Below are 14849 nucleotides of genomic sequence, written 5' to 3' on the forward strand. Positions count from 1 at the left end.
CTCTAATTCAAAGCAACAAAACCCAGAGGGATGACTATTATTGCATTTTTGTTTGAATGTCATCAGTTCGCTCATTGAGCATTATTGACAGCAAATGTCAAGCACGATGGATACACCTCTGTGGAGGAGTTTTTAATATGCCTTTCATTTCTTCTTAAGAAGTTAATATAAAGATATCATAATTCATCATCAGTAACAATATTGCTCAGGAATGCTCAATTAGCAGACTGATGACGCTCAAACAAAAATGCAGTAATATTCACCCTTTGCTTTATATTATTCTGAATTACAGAGGATCCAGTGCTGCTACACCCAGAACCTTGCCTGTTGAATGAAAATTTCACATAATTTTTTAAATGGTCACAGTTCATCACATATGCCAATCTTTGAGATTTCTTAAACGTGGAAAACTATTCCTGGCAGAAAGATCTTTCTTGAAACAAGAAAATCCTTTCATGACAAAGGAAAGTCCAGAATGGAATTCAACAATATTATGAAAAGGACAGTTGCTACACACCATATAGTAGAGGTGCTGAGTCGCAGATAGGCACACAAAAAACATCATTGGAAAGTGAGCTTTCGCCAACAAAGCCTTTGTCGAAAATAGACAACATAAACATACAGACTCATGCAAATGCAACTCGCACACACATGACCACAGTCTCCGGCACTAAAGCCAGGTGCAGGCAGCAGCGCATGGTGGGAGAGGCAACCAGGTGGTGGGGGTACGGTGGGGGGGGGGGGAAGATAACAGGGTAGGGGTAGGGGACAGTAAAGTGCTGCTGATGTGAGCATACAGGGACGAGGTGGAAAGAGGATAGCAGGGTAGAGCAGCTAGGTGCAGTAGGGAGGTTAGATTGGGGGGGGGGGGGGGGGCGGGCAGAAAATGAGAGAAGTAGAGAGATTGGGTTCATTGGCGGAATAGAGGGCTGCATAGTGCTGGAATGGAAGTAGCTGCACAATAGATATGACCAACTGTCAGAGTCTAGTGGAGAGGAATCTCTAGTAGCTGTAGATGTAGGAAGTATGCAGCAGACCTCAGTAGTTACTGTGCCTAGAACAGTTGCAAAGTCGAAGAGGAAGAAGAAGGTTCTGCTGTTAGGTAGTTCACATGGCAGAGGTGTAGGCCAGCAGTTGCAGGAAGTGCTGGGAAGTGAGTACCAGGTCACCAGCATTGTGAAGCCTAATGCAGGGTTGGCTCAGGTGACTGTTAACATAGGGGGGTTATGTAGGGATTTTACTAAAGAGGATCAGGTAGTGATTGTGGGTGGGGCTGGTAATAGTATTGGTAGGGATGGGGAGTATAACATAGATGGTGACCTGGAAAAGATAGCCACTCAGACTGGCAACACGAATGTGCATTTCGTGGAACTGTTTCAGCGTCACGATCGGCCTCATCTTAATACAGCCGTCAGGCGTAATAACATGAGACTTGGGGGTGCGCTGATGACAGAAAGCATGGGTCACATTTCAGTGGTGTCGGTGGAGTCTATCAGCAGGACGGGTTTCACTAGACACGGCCTGCACCTCAACAGGTATGGGAAGGGGAGGTTGGCAAAGCTTATAGGTGACAGCATAGGTGGGGTTGGTGGGATCACTCATGGGAAAATTCCTGCAGTAGTGTGTGTTAGAGCTGCACCTTTTTTAGATTGAAGTCAGCTGATAGGTATTCCTGCTTAAGGGAAGTCTCTCTAACAAGGGAATCACTTTTGACAAAGCTTAGGTATCCGAGTAATGAGGGAATTAGTATATTTCATCAAAATATACAAGGTATTAGGGATAAAGTTAGTGAACTGCTTATAGATGTTGACTCTGAAATTATTGGTATATCTGAACACTTCTTAAATAAGGAGATAATTCAGAGGCTTCCTTTACCAGGATACAGGTTGGCTGGCTGCTTTTCGAGGAGCTCTTTGCGGTGTGGGGGAGTAGCCATGTATGTGAAAAACGGCATCGCATTTGAGTCAATTGATGTTTCAAAGTACTGCACTGAAAAGGTGTTTGAATGTTGTGCAGGTGTGGTTAAATTTAACGGAGTTAAACTTGTAACTGTTGTTATTTATAGATCCCCAGACTCCGATTTCACAGCATTTTTGCTAAAGCTAGAGGAGGTTCTTGGTTCACTTTATAGGAAATACAAAAAGTTAGTTATATGTGGTGACTTCAATATTAATTGTATAAGTGATTGTGCAAGGAAGAGGATACTGATAGACCTCTTTAATTCATATAATCTTATGCAAACCGTATTCTTTCCAACGAGAGTGCAAGGGAACAGTAGAACAACCATAGACAACATTTTTGTTCATTCCTCATTACTAGAAGGGCATTCTGTTAGAAAAAAGGTGAATGGCCTTTCAGATCATGATGCGCAAATTTTAACTTTAAAAGATTTTTATGCTGCAACTCGTGTTAAATATAGTCATCAGCTGTTCAGGAAAGCTGATCCGGTTGCTGTAGAGACCTTTGTAAACCTTATAAAGGAACAAGAGTGGCAAGATGTTTATAGCGCTGAGACAGTAAACGATAAATATAATGCTTTTCTAAAGACCTTTCTCATGCTCTTTGAAAGTTGCTTTCCGTTACAACGTTTAAAACAGGGTACTAGCACAAACAGGCAGCCTGGGTGGCTGACTAGAGGGATAAGAATATCTTGTAGAACAAAGTGGCAATTATATCAAAACGTTAGAAACAGTCAAAATCTAAATGCAGCAGCCCATTACAAACAGTATTGTAAGGTGCTTAAAAATGTTATTAGGAAGGCAAAAAGTATGTGGTATGCAGATAGAATAGCTAAGTCTCAGGATAAAATTAAAACCATATGGTCAGTCGTAAAGGAAGTTGCTGGTATGCAGAGACAGGTCGAGGATATAGAATCAGTGCGTAGTGGGAATGTCCGTGTTACTGATAAGTCGCATATATGTACAGTATTTAATAATCACTTTCTGAATATAGCAGGTGAACTAAATAGAAACCTAATTCCAACAGGGAATCATATAGCGCTCTTAGAAAAAAGTGTTCCGAGACTGTTACCTGAAATGCTCCTCCATGATACTGACAAGAGGGAGATTGAGTTAATAATTAAATCACTAAAGACCAAGAACTCTCATGGATATGACGGGGTATCTAGCAGAATACTGAAATATTGTTCTATGTATGTTAGCCCAGTACTTAGCCATATCTGTAACTTTTCCTTTAGGAGTGGTCGGTTTCCTGATCGATTAAAATACTCGGTAGTGAAGCCACTTTATAAAAAGGGAGACATTGATAATGTTGACAATTTTAGACCTATTTCTATGCCATCGGTGTTTGCTAAAGTTATCGAGAAGGTTGTATATACAAGGTTACTGGAGCATTTAAATTCACATAATTTGCTGTCAAATGTTCAGTTTGGTTTTAGAAATGGTTTAACAACTGAAAATGCTATATTCTCTTTTCTCTGTGAGGTTTTCGACGGATTAAATAAAAGGTTGCGAACGCTAGGTGTTTTCTTTGATTTAACGAAGGCTTTTGACTGTGTTGACCACAAAATATTACTGCAGAAGTTGGACCATTATGGAGTAAGGGGAGTAGCTTACAATTGGTTCGCCTCTTACTTTAAGAACAGAAAGCAGAGGGTAATTCTCCGCAATATTGAGAGTGGTAGTGATGTTCAGTCCCAATGGGGCACTGTTAAGTGGGGCGTTCCCCAAGGGTCGGTGCTGGGGCCACTGCTGTTTCTTATTTATATAAATGATATGCCTTCTAGTATTACAGGTTTTTCAAAAATATTTCTGTTTGCTGATGACACCAGCTTGATAGTGAAGGATCTTGTGTGTAATATTGAAACAGTAACAAATAATTTAGTTCATGAAATAAGTTCATGGCTTGTGGAAAATAATTTGATGCTAAATCACAGTAAGACTCAGTTTTTACAGTTTCTAACTCACAATTCAACAAGAACTGACATTTTAATCAGACAGAATGGGCATGTTATAAGCGAGACGGAACAGTTCAAGTTCCTAGGCGTACGGATAGATAGTAAGCTGTTGTGGAAAGCCCATGTTCAGGATCTTGTTCAGAAACTAAATGCTGCTTTATTTACCATTAGAACAGTATCTGAAATAAGTGACACTTCAACACGAAAAGTAGTCTACTTCGCATATTTTCATACGCTTATGTCGTATGGTATTATTTTTTGGGGTAATTCTTCTGATTCAAAAAGGGTATTTTTGGCTCAAAAACGGGCTGTTCGAGCTATATGTGGTGTAAGTTCGAGAACCTCTTGTCGACCCCTATTCAAAAATCTGGGAATTCTGACATTGCCCTCACAGTATATATTTTCCTTAATGTCGTTTGTTGTTAGCAATATTAGCCTATTCCCAAGAGTTAGCAGCTTTCACTCAGTTAATACTAGGCAGAAATCAAATCTGCATGTAGAATGCAGTTCCTTGACTCTTGTGCAGAAAGGAGTGCAGTATTCTGCTGCATCCATTTTCAATAAGCTACCACAAGAACTCAAAAATCTTAGCAGTAGCCCAAACTCTTTTAAGTCTAAACTGAAGAGTTTCCTCATGGCTCACTCCTTCTATTCTGTCGAGGAGCTCCTGGAAGAGCTAAAAAATTAAGCAAATTCCAGTGTTACATTGTTGATTGTCTTCATTTAAACTTATGACTTGTCACCTGAATATGTTTTTTTTTTCTATATTTCATTTTATCTGTTTCTAATATCGTGTTATAATTTCATGTATTGACTCGTTCCATGGCCATGGAGATTTCTCCTTAATTTGGTCCCACGGAACAATAAATAAATAAATAAATAAATAAAAAAATTCAGAAAAGATGGTGTTAGTGGGAAGGATTCAGATGGCACAAGCTGTGAAGCAGTTGTTCAAAAGAAGAACGTCATGTTCACAGGTGTGCTCAGCAATCGGGTGTCGAGCTGTTTCTTGGCCGCACTTGGTTGGTGGCCATTCATGCGGACAGACAGCTTGTTCGTTGTCATGCCCACAGAGAAAGCAGCACAGTGGTTGCAGCTTAGCTTGTAGATCACATGACTGTTTCACAGGTAGATGATGATTATGACTCGACTAGAATAGGAGGAGGTGGCGGTGGCGCTGTTGGTGGGAGGACGTATGGAACAAGTCTTGCATCTAGGTCTACTACAGGGATATGAGCCATCAGTCAAGGGGTTGGGAGCAGTGGTTGTCTAAGGATTGAGAAGCATATTGTGTAGGTTCGATGGATGGTGAGATACCATCGTGGAAGGGATGGGAGCGATATTGGGTAGGACATTTCTCATTTCAGGGCATGACAAGAGGTAGTTGAAACCATAGCAGAGAATGTAATTCAGTTGCTCCAGTCCCATTTGGTACTGAGTCATGAGACGATGCTCCTCTGTGGCTGGACAGTGGGACTTTGTGCGATGGTGGGTGTCTGGAAAGGTAAGACAAGGGAGATCTGTTTTTGCGCAAGGTTGGAATGGTAATTACAGTCTGTGAAAGCCTCAGTGAAACCTTTGGTATATTTAGAGAGGAACTGCTCGTTACTACAAATGCGCCAGCAATGGTTGGCTAGGCTGTATGGAAAGGACTTCTTGTTATGGAATGGGTGGCAGCTGTTGAAGTGGAGATACTGCTGATAGTTGGTAGGTTTGGTATGGACAGAGACACTGATGTAGCCTTCTTTGAGGTGGAGATCAACATCGAGGAAGGTGGCTTGTTGGGGTTGAGTAGGATCAGATGAAACAAATGGGGGAGAAGACGTTGAGGTTCTGGAGGGATGTGGATAGTGTGTCTTCACCTTTGATACAGATCATAAAGATGTCATCAATGAATCTGACCAGCTGAGGGTTTGTGATTCTGGGTGTTTAGAAAGGATTCCTCTACATGGCTCATGAATACGTTGGCATAAGAGGTTGCCATGCACTTGCCCACAGCCATACCCTGGATTTGGTTGTAGGTAATGCCATCAAAGGCGAAGCAATCATGGGTGAGGATGTAGTTGATTATGGTAACAAGGAATAAGGTTGTTGGTTTAGAATCTGTTGGGCATTGGGAAAAGTAGTGCTCAACAGTGCTAAGGCCATGAGCATAAGGGACGTCAGTGTAAAGGGAGATGGCATCAATAGTGAGGCTTTCCCAATGCCCGATGGATTCCAAACGAACAACCTCCTTCCTAGTTGCCATGACCAACTATATCCTCTCACCCGCAATTACTTCTTTTTGAAAGACATTACCTCATAAACCAATTCAGGGTACAGCTATGGGCACCCAAATGGTACGATTCTATGCCAACCTATTCATGGGCCATCTAGAAGAATCCTTTCTAAACACCCAGAACCCTGAACCCCTCACCTGGTTCAGATTCATTGATGACATGATCTGGATCGAGGGTGAGGACACCCTTCCATATTCCATTAGAATCTCAACACCTTCCCCACCATTCATTTCACCTGGTCCTACTCAACCCAACAAGACACCTTCCTTTTGTTGATCTCCACCTCAAAGATGGCTACATTGGTACCTCTTTCCATATCAATACCTCCACTTTGACAGCTGTCACCCATTCCATACCAAGAAGACCCTTCCATACAGCGTAGCCACCTGTGGCCATTGCATCTGTAGTGATGAGCAGTCCCTCTCGAAGTATACCGAGGGTCTCACTGAGGCCTTCACAGACCATAATTACCCTCCCAACCTTGTACAAAAACAGATCTTTCTTGCCTTATCTTTCCTGTCACCTACCACCTCGCAAAATCCCACCACCTGGCCACAGAGAAGCATCCTCTCACGACTCGGTACCACCTGGGTCTGGATCAAATGAATTACATTCTCTACCAGGGTTTTGAATACCTCTCGTCATGCTCTTAAATGTGAAATGTCCTACTCAATATTCTTCCCACCCTTTCCACAGTGGTATCCTATCACCTACCAAAACAACACAATGTAGTCGTCCATCCCTACACAACCCCACTCATAGCCCCTTGCTTGATGGTTCATATCTCTGTAGTAGACCTAGATGCAAGACCTGTTCCGTATGTCCTCCCACCACCACCACCACCACCACCTACTCCAGTCCGGTCAGGAACATCACCTTCCTTTGAAACCAGTCATGTGATCCACAAGCTAAGCTGCAACTACTGTGCAGCTTTCTACATGGGCATGATAACCAACAAGCTGTCTGTCCGCATGAATGGCCGCCGACGAAGTGTGACCAAGAAACAACTCGACACCCCATTGCTGAGCACACCTGCCAACATGACGTTCTTCATTTCAATGACTGCTTCACAGCCTGTGCCATCTGGACCTTCCCACCAATACCAGCTTTTCTGAACTGTGCAGGTGGGAACTCTCCCTGTAATATATCCTACATTCCCATCAGCCTCCTGGCCTCAACCTTTGCTAGTCATCGTCCTTACCCATCTAGACCCTTCCCTGTTCCCACTTCAGCACTATACAGCCCTCTGTTCCATCAACAACAACACACCCTTTGTCTTTTTACTTCTCTCCTTTTCTGCTACCCCTTCCCTCCGCTCTCTGTCTAACCTCCCGACTGCACCTAGCTGCCCTGCCCTCTCTACAGCTCGTCCCTGTATCCTACCACAAGCAGTACTTTACTGTCCTCACCCCTACTATCACTCCCCTCTATGCACCAGCCTTCTCCTTATCCCTACACAGTTGCCTCTCCCATCACGCACTGCTGCTCGCGGTCCACCTTCAGCTGCCAGAGACTGTGGTCATATATCTGAGAGTTGCATTTGTGTGTGTGTGTGTGTGTGTGTGTGTGTGTGTGTGTGTGTGTGTGTGTGTTGTCTATTTTTGATGAAGGCTTTGCTGGTTGAAAGCTCACTTTCTGACAATTTTTTGTTATGCCTATCTGCGACTCAACATCTCCACTGTATGGTGAATAGCAATTGTCCTTTTCATAAAATCCTTTTCTGATGTGATTCGTGTGATAGCACTTGCTCCACGCATGACACAAATGTTTCAAACTGCCTCTACTGCTTTTACCCTTCTATTAAACCAAAAGTGAACAATATGTTGCAAATGTTAGGCTTTTGATGCTTGTGACTCTATGTTATAATGCTTAAACAACATTTGTAAGTTTCAAGCAAGCAAAATCCAATTTGTAACTGCAAGACGTATACTAGAACTTAAAATAAGAAAATGACAATTGATGGATACAGTCACAGTAACTGATGCATATTCTGTTACTGCACAGTGTTCACTTGGTTTATTGTAGTTATTTTGTGGGGAAAGTCAAAACTACAATAACAGTTGATTTTTTGGTTACCAATGTGAGAGCCGAAATGTACAAAAGATGCACCACACCGCAGACAAGCAGCTGGTGGTAGGTGACCAGTTGTTGGTAGCCACTACAGAGCAAGAGTCGAACTAAAACTGTTTTGATCTTGATGAACCTCGAGCTCTTTTGTGGAAGGTTTTGCTATTGCTGATGGGTTAGAAAATGAAGCTAGCAGACAGGTGAAATGCAGTTAAAGAAATAAATTAATGTGTTGATTCTTTCAAGCACCTTAGCATATACAATGTGCAATGTAGACAACAAGAAGATATAGCACTGTAACAGTTAAAGTGGAAGACAATACTTCCTCCGGACACTTCCTCATCCCAAGGTGTTGCCAGATCGTGCAGTTGGCTGGACCTGGAATTCAGAGGAATAGCTAATTTTGTGCTTTCAAGTGAACATTTTACTAAATACTTCATCAGCCCAGGACAGATGACCTATCTGTGTGCCCTTGCCATCAATAATTTCAGCAGGTGTAACAGCATCACAGCTCAACCTTGGAACAATGAAAATGAGTTGCCTATTGACATATTCAGTTACCTGTTATGTCAGTATTGTACCTTTTCAACATGTTCATCATAGGATTATTTGTTAGTAACAATGGTACAATGCTACATGGGCCTGTTTAGATACTGGGGTCATTAAAAAGGGAATTTTTTTTTTCATAGGAAACATGGTATTTTTTACTAGTGGAATGGACATCACACAAGGACATTAAGTTTACAAATTTAAAGTCATAGACCATATCCTGATATCTAAAGAAATAAATGTGTGTGTATGTGGTGCCATCTGCAGGTTTATGCTAAGAATATGTTTAATCATAGTGAGATTCAGCTGTTGCTCATACTTGAGATCACCCAGTGTGCCATTAATTAAGTGATCATAACTAGTAACTGATCAGTACATAAGACATAACAGATTTTGATGAACATGCTCTGCTGGAAACTTGGTCCCCTTCGAATGCCTTTAATGTGTGTTTAATCTCAATTAAACAGTTTTGGAAATTTTGTGTTATTTGCCATGGTAAAGGATGGACTCTCTTATTAGTAGGAAATGTAACTTTTTCATATGTTTTGTTTTTGAAGTTGTCTTGTATGTCATATGAAATTCATAAAATATACTGCTACTGCTGAAGTGGGAAAAGCTTGAGAGTGGATTCATAATACACCATCAATTTCTGTAAAAATTTGCATAAAATCAGTTAGTGTGAGATATAGTGCATTTTGTGTATTTCATAATCTTCCAAACTTGAAATCCACATAGTTTAACATGAATGATTAACTGGCCAACTTATCTAATTGAAATGCCTTTTTGTTCAAATTAACACAGTTATGAACAGTATTTCTCAGACGTAGAAAATGTTGGAGGAGGGTTATGTACTCACGTGCAACATTTCACTGTAACTTGTTTTGTAAGTATATTCATAGAAACAAGAAGAATGTTGGAGCAAGCCGAATGTAAAAGGATTTGTACATAAAAGTACTTAACTAATATTCCTGTGTGCTTTTCATAAACGTAACTAACCTTTGCATCATATTAACATAGTATAATTCCCACTTTCTATCCTCTGTACTAACATGCATGAACCTTTGCTACATACAGGAAAGGTGAGGAAAAAAAATCAGTTACCTTGTCAAATTATTATAACAGCCAACCACCATATTTAGCTTTTGGAGATAATATCCACTATCCCCGGCTTCCTCGTGTCACCCTCAGTTCTCAGGATTACGTAAAAGTGAGTATGCTAAGTTTCTTTGTATTTCTTATTAAGTCAATTCCTACTTTTCTTAGTGTTTTTATCCATTTCCCAAGACATTTCTCATCTTGTTATATTAAGGTACTGGCCAGCAATAGTTTCTGCATTTAATGTTTTAGGAACTGTGTTTAGTACAATTTATAACATGTTAAAACACACACTTTCTTTGTGCTCAACTGAGATTGTGTGAGAGGAAAGAGGAACTGGGCAGGAGTGAACTGAAGGGGGCGGGGGTGGGGGTGGGGGGTAAGCTGCAAGAGAGAGGGAAAAGAGTGTAGCAACAGGTGCACATAAGGAAGGTTGTACATGATGAAATAGTGTAGGAGGCATGGTTTAGGAGGGAGCACAAGGTGTTGAATTGTTCAGTGCAATTCACTGAATCTGTGCCATTCTTCTGTATGGAAGGAAGATCACTTAACTACATAATGTTTGGATGTTCTTTGTGATCTATTTAAAGTAATTTAGTATTGCAGTACAATACCATAGCACTATTGTGACACGGTGAGTGCCCCAATAAAAGACTGTTGGGCTTGAAGAAATAGTGTTGTAGATATTTTGAAGAAAGTGGGTGGAGTGTTTTGGCATAGTGCTATGGATATTTGCCACATTTTTCCCCTTATACTCAAGAGCACCCTGGTGAGTTGCAATAAGTCTAATCTTGCTTGGTTGCCTAAATGAGTGTATCCAGAGCCATTTATCATGAAATCATAAAACTATTTCACCTTTTGTTGCTATTCTCCTTGCAATTGAAATTGCTGGATGACTCTGGGTTCTAAGAACTTCCAGTGGAGTTCTACCTTCATGATGTTTTTTCCTCATGCTACTATTCAGTGTCAAAACATACTGAAAATGTGAATATGGGAAGCATACACATGTATCTGAATGTTACCTGCCTGGCAGGAAAATATGTAAAAATCCCATTCTAACTATATCAGTTAGGCACCAATTATAAAGTGGTAGTATTGGTATGTTTGGCAATCAATAAATACAGTCTTAACCGTTCTTTAGAAAGAAATGGTGCCACATTTCCTACTCCTCCCTCCCCCATCTTGCCCTTCCAGCACTAAGATCCTGTTTTTTGATTCTGATTTGTTTAATTGCATACTATAACCTATGACTGTTCTCAAAATCTCTCTTTACAGAATCATAGTGATTGAAATGTGTGGAGAGGTGGTTCCTAGTTTAGTTTAATGTTATGGAGAAATTTTGTGTGGAAAGATTAACTTTGAGGTCATGGAAACAGCCAAAATTTGTACGCACATCTTTCATCAAAACATGTGCAGCCAGGTGAGGGTTGTGTAATGCTAGCTTTGCTGCAAGTCATGAACTGATAGAGGATTTCTTGTTTCAGTATTTAGAGGGGAAAATGAATGTTAAATGAAAAAGAAAAAAATGTATCATATACTCTAATCACTGTGTTGTAATGTATTATGTAGTTTAGTCATGATCATGAAGTTTTGCAAAGCTACACAATATGTTTGCAAAATTGTAGAATAATGATATCTTTTACTGGTGGTCAGCTTGCATTTGTTTAATGGTGTAATAGCTCCATTTTATAATTAGAACTTCAGGATTACAATTTCTTCTTACGCCTCCCCACCAGTTCCAATCCAATGTGTTACATGGCAAAATTTGCATTACATGTGCATCAGAATAGCTTGAACAGAAATTGGGGACTATTTATTCTCACAAAAAAGAAAATAAAAAAAGGTCAAGTAATTACATATAGGGAAATACTTAAAGAGTTTTGTTCAGATGCACACTTCATTTTTCCAAAAAAGTCATGAACCATTGCAATTGAAATAAAAGGAGCCTCTTTTTTTGTATGTGATAGTTGGTGATACTGTTTGAAATATAACCACCATACCCAAATCTTCAACACAGCTTGCTGTGTACTCCAAGTTTGTGGCTCAAGCAGACTGTAGATTTTTTTACTCCTTGCGGAACTTTCTGTTGACAGAGACAACAGTGTCCCTAAATTGTTGATACCAAGGCACATTGCTCTGTTTACATTGCAGTTATTTTCCATAATTCCTTCTAAATACACATTTTACTGTTGTAACAGATAAACATTTCGCATATTCCAACATAGAAAGCTCTCTTTTTGCTTTGGCATCTTGTCGAGGCACTGCACTCCTAATGCCAACTGATGGCCACAGTGCAAACTTAATGAGTTTGTGGCTTTATTCATCCACCAATCATATTTGTACAAATAATTTTTGGAAAGTATAGACCTTTGAAAATATATGAATCATTTATAGTGGCCCTGTGTAAGAACAACTCTTTTACAGTAGCTCGATATCATAGAGATCACAAGATAAGACTTCTCAGTTTGGATTTTTATAGTAGTAATACTACTACTACTACTACTACTACTACTAGTAGTGGTAGTACTACTACTAGTAGTAGTAGTAGTAGTAGTAGAAATAATAATACTCTCATATTTTTACTGTAACTTAAATAGTTAATTGATCGTATATTTCTCTATTTTTTCAGTGACAGCAGCAGAAGATAAGCTGTACACACAAGAGAAAAACATTTTTAATTCCTGTGATTGTTTCATCCTCTGTAGCTCAAGTAGCTCCAGCTTTGTGGGCAGAGTGAGCACAATAAAGTCCATGTATCATTACTGTATTTTCAGAAGTTTTTAATATCTTATTGTTGCATTCAAAACTGTGATTCTGCAGGACATGCATTGCATTATTTTTAAAACATAAACAAAGTGATATGTACAAATTTGCCTCAGAGTAGCTGATAAATAGGATTAGTTAAATAAATGTTCTGAACTCTGAAATGAAATGTTAAACGTATGTTATATTTTAATGCATTGAGTGTTAATTTTCTTTTTATGTATTTGAGGAAACCTGCTGATGGTGTATTTGCAGAAAATGAGTGTCTATGAAGTAAAATGGAGTAGCTGGAGAAAAAAATAACTTGTCAACAAAGCACCAATAATCTTTACTGAACTTTTCAAGTGCTATAATGTTAAATTGTTTGACAACCTTTGAAATGTTCACATTTTCATGGCTAATAAATTCTGCTGAAGAAATAATTTTCAGAGTTCTGGCATGAAAACAAAAGAGAAGTAGTCATAGACAGAACATGCCACATAAATAAAACATTCCTTTTGAATAGATAATAGTATTCATTTCCATAGTCATTACCCATGAAACATAAACAGGGGATTTTCAACTGAAATAGGAAATTTATACTAATTTACCATGCCAGCAAATTATCAGTATTATCATTTTATTTTGACCCACTTGTTAGTAACAAACCTCTAAACAACAGAAATTATTGTGCATTTAAAACTTAAGTCTTTGCCACTCATGTGAGGTACATACAATTTTGTATGACTGTTAGGTTCATTTCATCACATTTTTAAGTTGTAAAGCTTTTGACTATTAATATTCACTTAAGTGCAAAATAAATGTATTAATATAGCCATAGTCCACTGAAACAGCCATTTTATTTTCAATCTATTTGAATTCAATTGCTCATAAATTTGTAATTTATTTGTTGTAACTGAGATCCATTTGTATATGTGGACCTTACAAGAGGTGTTGTTGGAATACGTATTGTATTAAAGACTGATGACTGGAATGGGCATTTGAGTTTGCATCTTTTATGAAGTAATTATTAATCTTTGTGTTCCTTACTGCTTGCAGTAAATTGTGATGAAATTCATATTGTACTTTCATAATAGTAAAGTCATTATGTGTTGCTATTTATGTTAGACATACAAGCCATATATCTGTGTGCACAAAGAGGATAGTGACAATATATATTTTACCCTTGTACACAATGTGCCATTGATACTGAATAAACATTTATAGTTTTTTAAGACTAGTTATTAATGATATAGAATAGGTTTTGTTTGTATTTGTTGTTTCATTAGCATTTTAATGTTTTTGTTGAAAGCTGCTGACATAGTCAAACAGTTCTTGATGAAGTATCTGCTATTTTTTCAAAAACTGAAACAGTGAAATATAACTGTTTGTAGTCTTCATTATTCAGTTAAGATTGTTGGTGAAGACCCGTTATTTCAGTATTTTAATATTCCTCTGTGAGTAGTTTGATATTGCATCACATTAAATTCCGTTTTTATTAATAGATGCATGTCACATGCAAGTGCAAACCAAAAAAGAAATTTGTTATTTTCTCATTGTATGAACTAATGAGAAAGTGGAAACTTAATATTTGATAAAAATACATAATCTACATTTTTTTGAAAGTTTGTTCTTATTTCACTAATTCCTATTTCATCCCATTGTATTTGCAAATAGATAAGGGGCTATTTGTGCTTGTTACCTGTGACAAATAATGACTACAGTATTTGTTAATTGCAGTGTAAGTTAGTTTTATGCAGAAGTCATCTTAATAGTACTATGCCATATGTAAGTGCAGCTACTTCTTCATTAATATTTTACTGCTCATCATGGGAGTTGTGAGCTCCATCAGTTTTTAAGCAGGACACTAGCTCCATCAGTTTTTAAGCAGGACACGAGGTGGATTATGTATAAGTGAAAGAAATCCATTGAAGGGGTAGCATATCTGAGGTGTTCACTTCATACAAAGAAGTCATAATGCTGCTGTAATAGTATTTTGTTCAGCTGCTCTTATGGCTATGAGCTGATTTTGACACCATGATCTTTCTCATTAGGTATAAAGATAATACCGCCAGTAAACAACACAAAGGTGCAATCACACAAGTAATAAAAACTATGCCAACTTGTTAACATATGTGAGGCAGAAAGTAAAAAGGGATGTCTAGTTGGTAAATTCAGTTGTTCAGTGTCATCGAAAAAAG

The 14849-nt window shown here is 38.8% G+C and overlaps 1 protein-coding gene across 5 annotated transcripts in view; it reads left to right on the forward strand.

Annotated features, from left to right (window-relative positions):
- LOC126236235 (prominin-like protein) overlaps positions 1-14195 on the forward strand; it is a 572733-nt gene extending 558538 nt beyond the window's left edge. For 4 of the 5 annotated variants that reach the window (XM_049945374.1, XM_049945373.1, XM_049945375.1 and 1 more), the window contains one exon: positions 12536-14194. In XM_049945374.1, the coding sequence (XP_049801331.1) occupies positions 12536-12554 (19 nt within the window). In that variant the 3' untranslated portion in view covers positions 12555-14194. Of the gene's footprint in view, positions 1-12535 lie in introns of all 5 variants that reach the window. The other variant, XM_049945376.1, reaches the window with a different exon arrangement.
- The last annotated feature ends 654 nt before the right edge of the window (positions 14196-14849 follow it).

This window comes from Schistocerca nitens, chromosome 2 (assembly GCF_023898315.1).
Source record: "Schistocerca nitens isolate TAMUIC-IGC-003100 chromosome 2, iqSchNite1.1, whole genome shotgun sequence".
NCBI classification, from domain to species: Eukaryota; Metazoa; Arthropoda; class Insecta; order Orthoptera; family Acrididae; genus Schistocerca; species Schistocerca nitens.